The sequence below is a fragment of the Gossypium arboreum genome, chromosome 12 (assembly GCF_025698485.1).
Source record: "Gossypium arboreum isolate Shixiya-1 chromosome 12, ASM2569848v2, whole genome shotgun sequence".
In the NCBI taxonomy this organism is placed as follows: Eukaryota; Viridiplantae; Streptophyta; class Magnoliopsida; order Malvales; family Malvaceae; genus Gossypium; species Gossypium arboreum.
In genome coordinates, this window is record NC_069081.1 from 119,832,242 (window position 1) to 119,847,701 (window position 15,460).

The following is a 15,460-nucleotide window of genomic DNA, read 5'->3' on the forward strand; positions in this document are numbered from 1 at the left end:
ACTCCAAAGTAAGTCAATTTGTTTAGGCTTAGCATATAACAATCTTTTAATATATTATTATATATATGAAGGTTTATTTTCTGTAATTTTTCATATCAACTTTTGATTTGATTAAAATTATTAACATAATTATTGATGTAGCATTATTTTGCGTTTATATATTGCATATAAAAATAATTATATTTTTCTAATATAAAATAAATTAATGTATTTATTTATTTAAATATATATAATTGAATCAAAATTAAAGTTTTATGTATAAATTTGAACCACAATCAAAGTTTCATATGTATAATTACACTAAATTAAAATTAATGTATTAAATTAAACATTAAATCAGAATTTATGTATTATTTTAAGGTGTACCCTAAATTTTTAGGATACAATAAAATAAAAGCAAAAAATAAAACCATTTGATAACATTTTAGTTTCTTATTTTAATAATTTCCTTAAAAAAGAAAACTACTACATTGTTAGGGTAAAATTAGAGGCGTGCATGGCTGAGCCCAACTAAAATTTAGGCCCATTTGTTAGGCCTGCACCAGGCCCGACCGAAAAATGAGCCTAAAATTTTGCCCAAGCCCGACCCGAATAAAAATATTAAAACTCGAGCCCGACCCGGCCCGCCCATATTAATTTTTATATTATTTTAAAAAATATGTATACTTAAATAATACTAAAATAGATGCAATTTAACAAGCAAATATCTCTAAAATAATAACAAAATTAGCAAATATCTTTAAAATAATAATAAAATTAACCATAAAATAAGTTTTATATAATATCCAAACAATAACAACAAAATAGTAGCAATATAATAGTAAATATTAGCAAAATAGGAGAAAATAAAAAAATTAATATTAAAAAATAGATTTTTTTTCATGTAGTGAATTGGTAAAATTTGGTGAGCCAGGCAAAAATGCCTTACCCAAGGCCCGACCAGTTTTTTAAACAGGCCTTATTTTTTTATTCTAGCCCATTTTTCGGACCTATATTTTTGCCCAAACTCTCCCACATTTTGGGCGGGCCTTCGGGCTAGACCGGGTGGCCCCGCCCATGCACACCTCTAGGTAAAATATATCATTAATCACCTAATTATTATTTATTATTGTGTTTCTATTTTGGTAATAAAACTCTAAAAATTCCAATTTCATCACAAACATTTTAAATCGTTTATGTTTTAATCACTCTCCGTGAAATGGTTAACGAAAATGATAAATGTGACCTATAATAATGATAAATGTGATCAATCTCAATTCTAAATAATTCAGTAAATTTAATCATTCATATTTATAAATGTTATCCTCAACTGTATTTAATTAAATAATTTTCCCAACATCCTGATTCTATCATCTCTACTATGAAAAGTAACGGCATTAATGTAAGCCTGAATCAACTCCAAAAAGGTTCCACTTCAAGGATAAGTGGTGGGTTGATGTTATTGCATCAACCCAACTTTTGTTATTTTCATTTATAGGCATGATGTTTGGAGAATTGGATTTTGCGAATCAACAGAAACATAAATAAAATCCTTTTGCATTTTTTATTACCATACTAGATTTTAGGAATGAACATATAATAATATATAAATATTGAGGATCAAATATGTTATTATATCAGATAAAAAAAATCACATCATCGTCTCTTAATTATATTTATATTTAAGGGAAACAATTGGGTGAGTAATGATATAGTTAATAGTTTTTTTTTTTTTATTTCCGATGCGTATATAACTCCAATTCCAAAGGATAAAAAACCTTGGCCCAAGTTAAATAATCATAAAACTTCTGTGAAAAAAGAAAAAAAAAAAAAAGTAAAGGAAAAAAAAGGGTGTAAACCACCGCGCCACTAGCCGGCAGTAGTAGACTGAAACCGAGGCAAAAGCAAACACTGGAAGGCAAAGCAAAACCTTGTGAGAGAAGAGAGGTGATGGATGGTATGGAGATAGAGAGACCCACATTACGGCTCACCAACATACCCCAAACCGCCGTTGCCAAAGACCTCTTAGACTTCTTCGAGTCCAAGCTCGGCCCTGATTCCGTCTTCGCCATTGAAATCTCTACCGACCGCAACAACTGGAAGTCTCGTGGTTTCGGCAGAGTGCAGTTCGCTGCTCCCCAAGCTATGTCCGATGCCCTTCGTCTCTCCCGCCACGATCACCTCCTTTTCAAGTCCCATTCTCTTAAACTCTCTCGAACTTATGATGACATCATCCCCAGACCCATCAGGGCCGACCATAGGCTTGATGGTGGAGTCCTTCATGCGGGTTTTATGTCTAGTGATGATTGCTTGCGTGTCTTGGAGCGCTGGGAGGGTGTGAGAGGTTGGATCATGCCCGAGAGAAGGAGATTGGAATTTTGGGTATGGACCGATGGAGAGTGTTACAAGCTTGATTTTCTGTTTGATGATCTTTTTGAGACTGTTGGCTGCTGCTTCGATGGCTCTGCATGCAATGCTCTTCTCTTGAGGGTATGCTTTTTTCATCATCGCTACTAACCAATTACGTGTTTTCAGTCTATTACATGGTTGGCTATTTGCAATTTTGAGCATTATTTCATGTTTACTGTCATTCTTTTAACGGGGATTTGTTATAAAGATTTCATAGCTAGAGAACTGAAACAACCGAGCTTATTCATGTTATGTGTACTTTCCAGTAAGCCTATGTTTGCAGTTTATTGAGCTTGTTAATATCATTTTGAACAAGAAAATTGCACTTATAGAAATATCATTAATGTTTCCACCATGGAGTTAATTGATTTCGTAATGCCATGGAAGAACTAGTATGCAATTATTTTAGATGTAATATACTGCTGAGGTACATATGTTGAAAACTATTAATTGTGTTAATTGTGTGGAATGGTTTTTGGATAACTATTATTTCCAGGTTAGGTATGCTCCAAGGATATATCGGAAAGTATCTGGGCCGAATGTGGCTTCCAAATTCAGTACGGATCGGTATCATATATGCAAGGAGAAGTTTGACTTCCTTTGGGTTCGAACAACAGATTTTTCAAGGATAAAATCGATTGGGCAATCGACTTCGTTTTATTGGGAATTTAATGCAGGATTTTCAATCTCGGATATGTCTACATATCTCCCGTGTTATAGAGAAGACATCCAATCTCCATCTTTAGAGGCCAGGGGAGAATTCTCATCTCCATCAGAAATTGTTCCGCTCGTAAAGTTCCCATCAGATTCCAAGTTAGCATATGAGATCCTTTTTCAGCTCAATGCCCTTGTTCATACTCAAAAAATTAGCATTGCTGCAGTGGACACTGATCTGATTGGTATCCTCAGTGTCTTGCCTGTCGAAACTGCTGTAATGATTCTGCAGAAGCTTCGCCTGCTGCAGTCCCCTTGCTATAATCCCGTTTCATTTGTGAAAGCAAAATTACCTACGGGAAAAAACTACCGAATTCCTTTATCTGTTTCTGAAAGGTTAAAAAATCACAATGTCATGAGCTGTCATAGAGCCCTAATTACGCCTACAAAGATTTATTGCTTGGGTCCTGAGCTAGAAACAGCTAATTATGTGGTAAAGAACTTTGCAGAATATGCTTCAGATTTTATGAGAGTCACTTTTGTTGAAGAAGATTGGAGTAAGCTTTCTGCAAATGCCATTTCTACTGGTGTGCATCTGGGTGTTTTTTCTAGACCTTTCAAAACAAAAATATATGACAGGATATTGTCTGTTCTTCAGAATGGAATTGTTATTGGAGATAAGAGATTTAAGTTTCTGGCATTTTCTGCTAGTCAGCTTCGATCGAATTCTGTCTGGATGTTTGCGTCCAATGATGAGGTTAAAGCAGAAGATATTAGAGAATGGATGGGATGCTTCAAGAAGATACGTAGCATATCTAAGTGTGCTTCAAGAATGGGTCAATTGTTTAGTTCCTCGATGCCGACTCTTGTGGTCCCTGTGCAGGATGTGGAGATTATTGATGATATTGAAGTTAAAACTGATGGCATTAATTATTGCTTCTCTGATGGTATAGGGAAAATTTCTCTGCCTTTTGCTAGACAAGTTGCTGAGAAGTGTGGATTGAATCACATTCCATCGGCATTTCAAATAAGATATGGTGGTTACAAAGGTGTTGTTGCTGTTGACCGTAACTCCTTTTGGAAGATGTCTCTGCGTGATAGCATGCTAAAGTTTGAATCTAAAGTCAGGATGCTTAATGTCACCAAATGGAGTGAGTCCATGCCTTGCTTTTTGAATCGAGAAATTGTTACTCTCTTCTCCACCTTGGGCATCAAGGATGAAGTTTTTGAGAGAATGCAAGAGGAACAACTGTGTCTGCTGGGCAAAATGGTAACAAATAGAGAAGCAGCTTTGGATACCTTACAAAGTTTAGGTGGAGTTAATTCCAAGAACATTCTGGTTGAAATGCTTCAGTTTTATGAGCCAAATGTCCAACCTTACCTCTCAATGATGCTTCAAGCACATTATGAGAATCTACTGTCTGATCTAAAAAGCAGGTGCCGTATATTTGTTCCAAAGGGCCGGATCTTAATTGGTTGTTTGGACGAAACTGGTACACTGAATTATGGTCAAGTTTATCTCTGCATAAAAATGAAAAAAGCAGAACTAGAATGTGCAGACCAAAGTTACTTTCGCAAGGTGGATGAGGAAACAGCTATAGTGATAGGAAAGGTGGTTGTCACAAAAAATCCTTGCCTTCATCCCGGGGATGTCAGAGTCCTTGAGGCTGTTTATGAACCCCAACTAGAAGAGAAGGGTTTGGTGGATTGCCTTGTTTTCCCCGAGAAAGGTGAAAGGTATTTTGGTTCACGGTTTAACTTAACTCTTGTTTTCGTATTCTTCATGGAAAACTCAATATACTCTGCTCCCCTATATGAAATAGTTGCTACCACGTGTTTGTTCCTATCATTTTCTGATCTTGAGGTCACTTACAAGATTTTGTGTTTGTCTTACTATTCCTGGAGAACAATGTGTCTGATGCCATTTATGGCAACAAGAGGTGGTTACTCTTGGTTATTTTTGGATCTTAAATAGATTGGTGTGGCTAACGCCTACAATTTGATCTTGTAGACCGCATCCAAATGAATGCTCGGGTGGTGATCTTGATGGGGACCAGTTTTTCATAAGCTGGGACAAAGATCTCATCCCATGTCAAACTGAGCCGCCAATGGACTACACTGGACAAAGACCTCGGATAATGGATCATGAGGTGACCTTGGAGGTAGTTTGAAACTGAGCTGGAATTTCTGATGTGATGAAACTTGGGAAGATTTGTATTTAGTTATTTTTTTTTTTTCATCCTTATCCTTTGCTGAAATTTTTGCAGGAAATTCAGAAGTTTTTTGTTGACTACATGATCAACGATACTTTGGGTGCCATTTCTACTGCACATCTAGTGCATGCTGATCGTGAACCAGACAAAGCGCGCAGTGAAAACTGTCTAGCATTGGCTACTCTTCACTCTATGGCTGTTGATTTTGCCAAGACAGGAGCGCCGGCTGAGATGCCTCGTGCTCTGAAACCAAGGGAGTTTCCGGACTTCATGCAAAGGGGAAACAAACCCATGTATACTTCCTCTGGTGTACTAGGAAAACTGTACCGTGCTACAATCAACTCCACAGTGCAAATAAGGTCAAAGTTTGTTTGGACAAAAGAGATGGCCGAGTTAGCTTATGATCATGACCTGGAAGTAAATGGCTTTGAGTCGCTGATATCAGTTGCGGAGACCCATAAAGAGATGTATGAAGAGAGAATGAGCTTGTTGATGAGTTATTATGATGTAGAGTACGAGGATGAGATTCTGACAGGTAACATGTACAATAAAGCACAGTTTTTGCTCCGAGACAACCGGAGATATGGAGAAATGAAGGAACGAATCGTGTTATCTGTCAAGGACCTACAGAGAGAAGCTAAAGAATGGTTTAAGAGTAGCTGCAGCAAGGCTGATGAGCATCAAAAACTTGCCTCAGCATGGTATTATGTGACATACCACCCGAATTACTTCGAGGAAAGGATGAATTCCTTGAGCTTTCCATGGATTGTTGGAGACATTTTACTGAGGATTAAATCTCGGAATAAGTTTCTGAATAGCCGAGAAATTCAGAGAAACCGACCGAAATTCGATAATGTCTACATTAAGTCCCCAAGAAGGCATACTTCAGGTGATGAATCATCCATGGAATGACCAAATTTAATAATATTCTCCTGTGAATGTAAACTGCTGTCTCGCTAATTTGAAATGATTTGAAAGGATTTGGGTAGGGAAAATCAAGGCATTTAAAATTTAAGAACTGCAATTTTATTTTTATTTTTATTTAATATATAATTAAAATAAATCTAAAAATTTAAAATAAAAAATTAATATGAAAAAATTATAATGAATGGTCCAAGATTGTGGTAAAATTTTCATCTTGGCTTCTTGTTTTGGTACTCTGGATGATAATTTTTTGAGAAGATACAAGTTAACATTTAAATTAAAAAATGTAGTATTGTATTCAGATATATTAAATTAAAATGATAAATTAAGTAGGCATAGAAGAAAATTCATTTTGTATTTATTGTCACCACAAAGTAAAAATTGTGTAGACGTTAGGCGGGATCATTTGGATATAATATTAAATCTCTGCGTCACGTCCGTCATGAATCTCCTTGAATGCTAGAAATGAAAACTGACAAATCAATATCCTAATATGTATTATGTATTCTCTGGAATCAGCTCTTGCTTGGTATTGGGGCCTCAAAACCAAGGAAAATGCTTGAGTTGAGATGATAAATTGTCCAAAAACAACGACAAACAAAGAGAGCTACATATTTGAATACCAACAACAACCCCACCTCTACATCAACTAGAACCCGACCATAAAGAGCTGAGCCTAGATGCAAGCTTCGCACTCTTGAAGTCTTCTCTAAGCTGAATAAACCTGAATTTCAAGCCAAACCCAATGTCATAACACATAAAAGTCTCAAATGTAATTTGCAAAGATGAATATCAATAGCATGAGCTATACCTTTGTGCATCTTTCCGGATACTAGGTGTGCCCTCAAACAAACTGGACAGACTTTCAGGAGCAACGATAAAAACATTGGCCAAGCTGAGACAGAACAGTTACCAATGAAATACAGGTTTAAATGTCAAAAACAGTGGTCCAAACTTTTTTGAATTCAAAATTACTTACATTCCAAGGAGTTCAAATTTCTCATCAACAGAAGGAGCATTAAAACTACGCACAAATTCTCCATACTCTGTTATGTCACGCTTCAGTCTTAGTCCTCCACTGCAAATTAGTAGGTATATAAATGATTCAAAAGTCACATGCAAACGAAGCACACAAGAGGTCCTCACTGTTAAACAAAGTAGAAACATTAGAGCAAGGTCAAATACCTCGGATTAAAAGTAAACTTCTGCCAATGATTAAGTAGTCCTTTGTACAAGCGATTTCCCTGAAAGATATAGGATTCACAGTTTAACCTTTCAAAATGTAGTATATTCATTAGTAAAAACAGAAACAGGAAAAATGATAATAGACAAGAAAAAGAAACTTAATACCACATACCACAAAACAAAATTACAGAAAATAATCAAGGGAGATTTTACAAGTGCATGCATATCTTTGCCTATAGCATGCAAACTAATCTTGCTTGTACACAAAAATTCAGCACACTCTAAGTCATGAAATTATGCACAATATAATCAAGGGAATATTAAATGAAAGCATCATACCAGTTCAGTCAGGAATGCTTGTTTGTTAAGACCCTCTAGTGCAGTGAACGCAGCCTCCAGAACCCGAGAAAGATAAGCAACAACTCTAAACATGGAAAAGAAGACAAGAAAATGAAATAAACCAATTTGTTTTTCATAGCTGCAGAACTAAAGAAGATAGCTACTGTAAACTGGAAAAATGGAGTTTCAATTAACAAGCAGACAACAAAAAAGTAAAAGATAACCAAGCAAAAAATACTATAGGAAATGGAGTTTGATAATTCTAATGTTTCCAAATCGAACCCACAAAAGTTGACTAAAAGGACAAACCTTGTGCAGGCATTTGTAGGACGATGATCCGGAGCCATTCCATCATCAGGTGAGCGGTAATCCGTTGCCTTTTGCTCAGCTGATAATAATCGTTCAACCTACAAAGGATTTTCAACAAGATAATAGCTGATAATTAAGAAAACTGAAGAGAGCAAAATACTAGGAAAAATCTATAAGCTTGGTGAGAAATAAGAGTTAAAAAATAGGCACCATGTAGGGGGTGAAAAGAAGATTCAATGAAAACAAGTAGCTGACACATCAATCAGACACTGCTGTGGAAGTCCCACCCTCCAAATATAAGGAAAACTTAAAAAAATTGAGCACACCCGACATTACCGAATCTGACAACCTCCCCAATAGAGTTGTCCAGAAAAATCTAAATGGAAGACTGGATGTTAGTAACTGACCTCAGCCATCACAGTTTCAATGCATTGCTGAAGCCCTTTATAAGCAGCACCCTCTGCACTAGACATTGCTGCAGCCATTTCTTCACAAGAAGCAGCATGAGCACCATCAACAGGCAATAAGAGCCGAGATATAGAATTTGCAAAGTACTACAAATAAAAGGTAAGATAGGTTCAAATATTCATAATACTATAATATTCTTTCATAGTTAACTTCAGAAACCACCAAGAAATGCAACATACTTGCTGAACTATGGCCACGCTACTGCCACAACGCTGTACAGCAACCATGAAAGATCTGAAACTGCTCTCACCAGCAGCTGCTGCAGCTTCTGCCTGCACATCAGGTCATTAATCTTATTTCCATTTTTTTGGTTTAAATTGAACTCAAAATTCATGAACAATGTCATAATCAGGTATTTACCGCAGAAGCAGCTGCAGCAGCCACCCTTCTACTAAGATTTGTACCTAGCACAAACCTTTCCCTCATGGCTGCAGCCTCAGTCAAGCTATCTCTAGCCCGTTCCAGTCCATCAGTAATATATTGGCTGACCTAAAAAAATGAGTTAAATTAAGTACCTAGACAAAAATCCAGACAACCAACATGTTTAAAACCAACTTACTTGGTCAAGTAGGCAAGTGAACACTGCTTTTACATTGGCTGCAAGTGTTGCAGGCTGTCAAAGACATTGCAATTCAGTTAATAATTGATCTCATTTATGTCATAATATCTGGTTCTTTTGGTCTCCCACCCTTTTCTCTTTTTACCACACTAGCATTCTGTTGCATAATGCATGCTTAATTTTAATATATCCTATCATGTCACATTAGCTATATTTTATTTATCACTGTCATGGTGGCGGATAAGGCCTCTGAATTGCAAGATTTAAGAGTTTTTAAATCAACGCATTACATCAGCAAGCACATTAAGAAACCCACTGGAAGGTTAAGATTTAGACAAAACTTTAAGAACAACAACAATTAATAGTTAATCCATAATAGAAACATTCGAAAGCATGTCTTTTTTTCCTTAAAACCCTTTTTTTTGGGTGCTAACTGCTAAGCCAATTCTTATATGCAGTGTCTCTCTTGAGCTGCAAATACTACACAATTAACAGAGCATACCTCTGATTGGTGGATAAATTATTACCTGAGACGAAAATAAAGTGCATCTGGTTAATGCTTCTTCATTCCACCGTACAAACTCTGTCACAACTGCAACAGATATTTGCTGATGCGAAGAAGCCACTGAAGTCCCTTTAGAGCGCCCTATAGTTCCAGTTGAATCAGAAACATTCTGGTTTTCAGCACGCAGTTCATCCAACTGCACCAGATCACAGATGTTACAAGCTGCAAGAATGAAGCAAATCAAGCACTTGAACTTTAGGGAACAAGCATGGCAAATTCACAAACCTTTGCTTGATACAGTTGTCCGAGAGATGCTTGTTCATGTTCAGGATATTCATCCATGTGAGATGAAAATAGAGACTCTGTGAGACCTGTAACAACAAGCAATTTCGTCATTACGGTGATAAAACATGAAAAAATTATGTAAGAGCAATTGACTTTCTACTAAAATCTTATTGTTAAATTAATACATGTCAATGGTCATAACTTTTGATAAGGTTAGTAAAACAATTATCTATTCAGATAAAAGAATTACATATGAAAGAATCAAATCCAAAACAACCTTTGTGAATTTGGACAACCTCACAAAATATCAAGAATATAATGTTACATCATATCGCTAGATTGAAACCCCATATTGTACATTTGATTAAATTTTCTAATTCATCTGACACAACCATCATCCATCACTTTAGTTTATTTTTTATTTAATCCCATCAACATTTCTAAATGACCATGTTCAACCATATAGTAGTTAACCAATAATTATATTTGATTCCAATAGGTATTTAAAATTATAAAAGGAATATGTACTACAAGGAGATTTGCAAAGAAGCTACTGTCATATGGTTACCTTCAACATCCAAATCACCACATCCAACGGCTCGTAGCTCTCTAGCAAGTTCCTGGGTCTTCTCATATGCCACAGCTAGCATTCTCAAATACTGAAAGCCTCAAGTGGAATGTGTAAAGTTAAAGTTTGTTACTTTTAATTATGGATGCATTTTCTGTAGGTTTTACTCACCAATAAAAGTCCGCCTTCCTCCATGGGAGGAGGATTCACAAGAGATGGCTTCAGTAATAATTTGTCTAAAAGAGCAGTAACTCTCTGCTCCAAAACTCGCTGCATATGGCATAAGAAACCAAATATAACTAGAAAACAGGTAGATATAATGGGGTTGCATATAAATTGATTAAATTCAATAAAAAGGGAACATGAAGGACTGATTCTTCAAGGAACCTGAACTAAAATTGACATAACATCATTAGGAGACGGGAATACTGCCATAATTGTTGCTGCTTCTTTGCGCACAGTATCTGCAAGATAAACAGCAAACACATGAAATGTTTATTGGTGAACTAAAACTCTTGACTTAAGGATCGATCAATACACAACAACTCTCTCAACCTGTGATTTCTTTGTATAATGAAGAAAGCCCACGAGCGACATTGCTAGGACTAGCTTGAGAACCCTGGTCGCCAAGAACTAATCTGGTGTCTGAATTCATGATTTCTACATCAATGAACATTGGACGGGTTGCCACATAATGTTGCATGGCACTGCTGCCCCTGTTAAACTGCATTTATGGAAGAGAAATATTCAAAATTGGTTAACAAGATTCCTGCTCTAATCGAGGAAATTAATACTTGAATTCAATTTTATAGAGGATAAACAACTACATATACAATTAATTATTACCTGAGATAAAATTTTAGCACATTCAGACATGGTAGACAACTCCCTTCTCTGTGATGCAGCATCAAACCGAGATAACAATCTGTTCTCCAATTCTACAGAGAGTTCGGAGAAGATAAAGTCAGAGAGACCATTTATAACACGGAATTTTGTGGATTCCCCCCCGCCCCCCTTCACGATTTAATTCTAAAGCTTCTACAAATTCTCGAGATAACAAAATCAACTTACAAAATTTACATCATAATCCACTAAAACTCACTCATTTATCATTCTCATTTATTGAACAGGTTTCATGTTAGGCAAGTATAACAAAATAGTTAACATACCATTGCAGTACTCCTGAAGATTAGCAACAGCAACTTCCAATCCTCTGCTGGCAGTTGCACTTCCCACAACTGACGGTACAGCTCTGGCAATATCCTCCTCAGCAAATGATCCTAAAATTAACAAAATGACATGAAAGGTAAAAACTATTCATAAAGCATGAATAGATATTTAAGTTTTCCAGTTACGGAAATGAGTTCCTATAGTCAAATATGTTACATTTTGCCAGTTACAGTTTAGAATGGTCATATCAGATACATTGTATCACATTCAGTCAGTCAGTTTTCATGTACAGATTTGGTAACTCAAAGAGCTCAAGAATAATGTGCAGTAACTAAAGCTTTTGGAAAAGTGATGTCATCTTACGCAATTTCTGTGCAATTGAAGCAGCCTCAGCAACACGGCTGTCATCAGAAAATAGAGGTGAGAGTTCCATTAGATCGCCCGGACTGCTGTTAAACTCCATCAAGTACTGCAAGGTATTAAATTGTCAAAGCGTTAAAGCAACTTAAGCAACAGATAGCAGATAAAACACACTAACTCAAAGTACCTTTACAAGCTCTATGGTCTGACTAGCAGTTTCACGCTGAGCATCTGCACTCTGACAAGAAAGTACCAAATAATGCATTCAGGGAATGCCATAAAAAACTTCAATTTTTAGCAATAAGATCCATCACATGATGACAACCAACTAGGATCAGACAATACTGGTTAATGCAGCCAATACAAATAGAGCTTTGAAGGCTCTGGTTACCATAAAGAAAACTGTGAATAAGGTAAAATGAAGCATGCTTTTCATTGATTGAATTTAGAGTATTTATAGAGCAATATTCAGCAAACAAGAATTCAAAATAAGAGTTTAAAATGAATCAAAACACAATAAAAGATAATAATCTAATCACAAAATATCCTAACAAAGGAATTTAAAAAATTTTACTAAGTCATTTACTGTTAATTCTTACCTGCAAATGATCTCCTATTTTCGCAGCAGTCTGCCCAACACTTGAAATACGTGAATCCAGTCTCGCAAAGCTGTCGAACAATCCATCTACTCCTTTTTCCAGCTGGAGAAAAATAAGAAATAAAACTAATCAGTTTATAACCCAATGGTAACTCATATTTTTTGAAATTCACTTTCACCCAAAAACTTGAAATTTGAAAAATCCAAAACTTTTGAGCAGATTTTTGACATAATGGCATAGTTCCATGTTGTTGCTGTTCAAGTCAAGGCAGGGTGCTCCTTTTTTTTTTTTTTTTTTTAAAAGACCTTTTTATCTCAATATTCACTATTTTGTTTTCTTAAAGTCCTTACAAGCAAAAATCAGTGAAACTATAGGACTTCATCTTTCTTTTTTTAGTTTTATTATATAGAAATATCCAAAAGACAAATACTTTCTCTAAAATAATGTTAGGCACGAAAGAAATAATTACTTCTTTCTTGTAATAACATTTCCACATGAATGCTTCAAAAGAAAAGGTGTGAAGGAATTCTGCTGACACACCTCAGTTAGTGTCTTCCGGTGCTTAGCATCTTGAGTAGAAACCTCTTTCTTGAGATTGTAGAGTCTTCCATCAACCTTCATCCCATATCAAGAAAATAAAAACATCAATATGAATCCTACAGCTTTTGCCAAACCCAACACCAACTATTATAGAATAGACCTGCTTTCGAAGATCAATCAACTCTTTACAAGAATCCTTGAACAGTGATAGCAAAGCATCTACTTCTGGAAATAGAGGGATAGAGTCTCCTTGTGCAAATTTTGCTGCATCGGAAGAGGCACGGGCATGTCCATTTGGTAGAGCCTCAGTCCCACCAAGGCCATGTCCACCTGCTGTATCTGCTTCTTCTTCTTGGAAAGATGGCAGGAGCTCGTTAACCAGGTTCCCAAATAATGCATCAAATGAAAAATCACCCTGCCAGTTGACATTCAACCATAAAGTTATCCAAAGGCATCCAATGAGAACACTAAAAGAGGCTCTGACAGTCTTCTTTTTGGCCAATCACAATCTTTAACTAATGGAAAGCTTAAATCGGTGGTTAGAATCATTACCTTAAAGTCATCAATGTCCAGGATGAGTGGAAGATTACTTACAGAAGAAGATTTTGACCTCTCTGGCATCTATTTGACACAGATTAAATCAAACAAAAGTAACATTAGACCATAATCAAAGTTCTTGATAGGCAGAAAAGAAAAACCCTAGCAACAGCTTAATTTTAAGATAAGAAACATTAAAAAAAAAAATAACGCAAGGCAAACTAAATATCCCATTGTGTCCTAACTTGATCCAGTACATTAATTGCCTTAGAAATAAAAAATAAAACACTTCATTTGGTATATTTCTGTATGGCCCTCCATTTTCTCTGCTACCAAATAGAAACAAATGGGAACAAAAAACTTACCTTCAATACACAGCTTAGTTACAATTCAGTGAATGCTCATCTAACTGTGATCGACCAACTCATAAGGATTCAACTAGAATGTCAAGTGCTAAATTTCTTTTAGTGACAACCCAACAGAAGCATTGCAAAATTACATGAATTACCCATCCAATAGAGATAACTCGGATTTACCTTACTTTCCAAATGAACAACAACAAATCTAGGACCAAAACTAACATGTCTAACTATTTGAAAGAGAACCAATCCCATAAACCACCTAGACCTTTCAGTCATTTGTTGGGGAAACTAACATCATAATTCTTTAACCAGTTGTTACCTAATATACATTTCTTGAGATAAGAATAATTTGTCCTAAAACCTAGTCTTTTTTCATTCGTTCTACAACTTGTACACAATCAGTCCTAAACCTTTTCAGTGTTAATCTAGCCCTTTCAGCAGCCCTTCAAACGGGAATACTAACCGGAAGCTTACATGGAATCTAAATGTCCAATGTAGATCTTGCGTGGCACCCACTGGTTGAGCAAGAATTTTACCAACCTTTCCTTCCCCATTTTCCCATGAACACCATCAAAATTCCTTATAATATAATAAGTTTTATCCTCTTAAGCTTCAAAGACGGGAAGACTAACCAAAATTGATATCAGCTAGTACTACACGTATATAAAAGACTACCTAGAACTTTATTAAAAAAGATATAACTTTAAAACATATTGCAATTTCATATGAAAAAGTCTTCAATAAATAAAAAAGAAGTAAAATGGGATTTTAGCTAGAAGTCAGGCTCTAGGTGAGATTGCTTTCATCAAAATCTCAACATGCAAAAATATATAATCGTGCGGAGCTCATAAAAGAATATAGCTTAAAAGGCGATAAGTAAAGAAATTTGCTGAGATATCAAGAAATTTAGTTGATCTAACCTTGATCCACAAAAATTAAAAAGCTAAATCAGGAGTTGTATTTTAGAAAGAGAGCTGAGCTGGGGACGGAATGGGGAACCAGATTTCAGGGATGGATTGAAGGCACCCCAAAACCAGCGGTGATCTTTGGCGATGAGACTTGATCAATGGGCTTTCTTTTTCTTTTAATCAAATAATGGAAGAGGATTAGCTTTAAGCTTTAGCTACTCGGGTTGAAACGGCTTCCCGTCTTCGTTTTAGAAATTGACTTGACGGATTTAGCGAGAAATGTTTTTCTTTTTTCCTTTTCTTTACCCTTTTTGGATAGGAATAAAAGGTAAATAAATTGTGCACATAAAATTAAATTAATTTTGACGTTAGATGATAATAATAAAATTCTTCTATGATATTCCAACAAAATTTTATCATCATGATTGCGGGAAAAATAAAGATAAATTTTAAAATTATACAGAATTTTAATTTAATATATAATTAAAATTTTAATTTTGTATAATTTTATACAAAAATTTTAATTTACTCAATTTTTACAAATTATTAACACAATTATTTATGTAGCATCATTTTATATCTATATA

The 15,460-nt window shown here is 35.5% G+C and overlaps 2 protein-coding genes across 2 annotated transcripts; one reads left to right on the forward strand and one right to left on the reverse strand.

The window, feature by feature from the left end:
* Positions 1-1,681: 1,681 nt before the first annotated feature.
* LOC108476570 (RNA-dependent RNA polymerase 2) lies at positions 1,682-6,250 on the forward strand. Its single transcript, XM_017778809.2, has 4 exons — positions 1,682-2,469; positions 2,885-4,779; positions 5,054-5,204; positions 5,310-6,250. The coding sequence occupies exons 1-4, from the start codon at positions 1,930-1,932 to the stop codon at positions 6,165-6,167; spliced, it is 3,444 nt and encodes a 1,147-aa protein (XP_017634298.1). The 5' UTR covers positions 1,682-1,929; the 3' UTR covers positions 6,168-6,250.
* A 427-nt stretch (positions 6,251-6,677) lies between these two features.
* Positions 6,678-15,251, reverse strand: LOC108479826 (exocyst complex component SEC10b-like). The gene is made up of 25 exons (XM_017782637.2): positions 14,886-15,251; positions 13,619-13,687; positions 13,227-13,481; positions 13,067-13,141; positions 12,527-12,628; positions 12,115-12,165; positions 11,931-12,036; positions 11,567-11,677; positions 11,244-11,335; positions 10,953-11,121; positions 10,785-10,861; positions 10,569-10,667; positions 10,398-10,488; positions 9,830-9,915; positions 9,567-9,740; positions 9,040-9,093; positions 8,841-8,969; positions 8,660-8,752; positions 8,420-8,566; positions 8,013-8,110; positions 7,704-7,788; positions 7,365-7,423; positions 7,159-7,257; positions 6,991-7,074; positions 6,678-6,903 (listed from the first exon to the last, which is right to left on the reverse strand). The coding sequence occupies exons 2-25, from the start codon at positions 13,685-13,687 to the stop codon at positions 6,825-6,827; spliced, it is 2,484 nt and encodes an 827-aa protein (XP_017638126.1). The 5' UTR covers positions 14,886-15,251; the 3' UTR covers positions 6,678-6,824.
* Positions 15,252-15,460: the final 209 nt, after the last annotated feature.

Coding starts and splice junctions, on each gene's coding strand:
- LOC108476570 (XM_017778809.2), top strand. CDS start 1,930: ATGGATGGTATGGAGATAGAGAGACCCACATTACGGCTCACCAACATA. Junction 4,780..5,053: donor TTCCCCGAGAAAGGTGAAAG/GTATTTTGGTTC, acceptor TTGATCTTGTAG/ACCGCATCCAAATGAATGCT. Junction 5,205..5,309: donor ATCATGAGGTGACCTTGGAG/GTAGTTTGAAAC, acceptor AAATTTTTGCAG/GAAATTCAGAAGTTTTTTGT.
- LOC108479826 (XM_017782637.2), bottom strand. CDS start 13,687: ATGCCAGAGAGGTCAAAATCTTCTTCTGTAAGTAATCTTCCACTCATC. Junction 11,122..11,243: donor GTGCTAAAATTTTATCTCAG/GTAATAATTAAT, acceptor CCATAAATGCAG/TTTAACAGGGGCAGCAGTGC. Junction 8,970..9,039: donor TCACTTGCCTACTTGACCAA/GTAAGTTGGTTT, acceptor TCATTTTTTTAG/GTCAGCCAATATATTACTGA.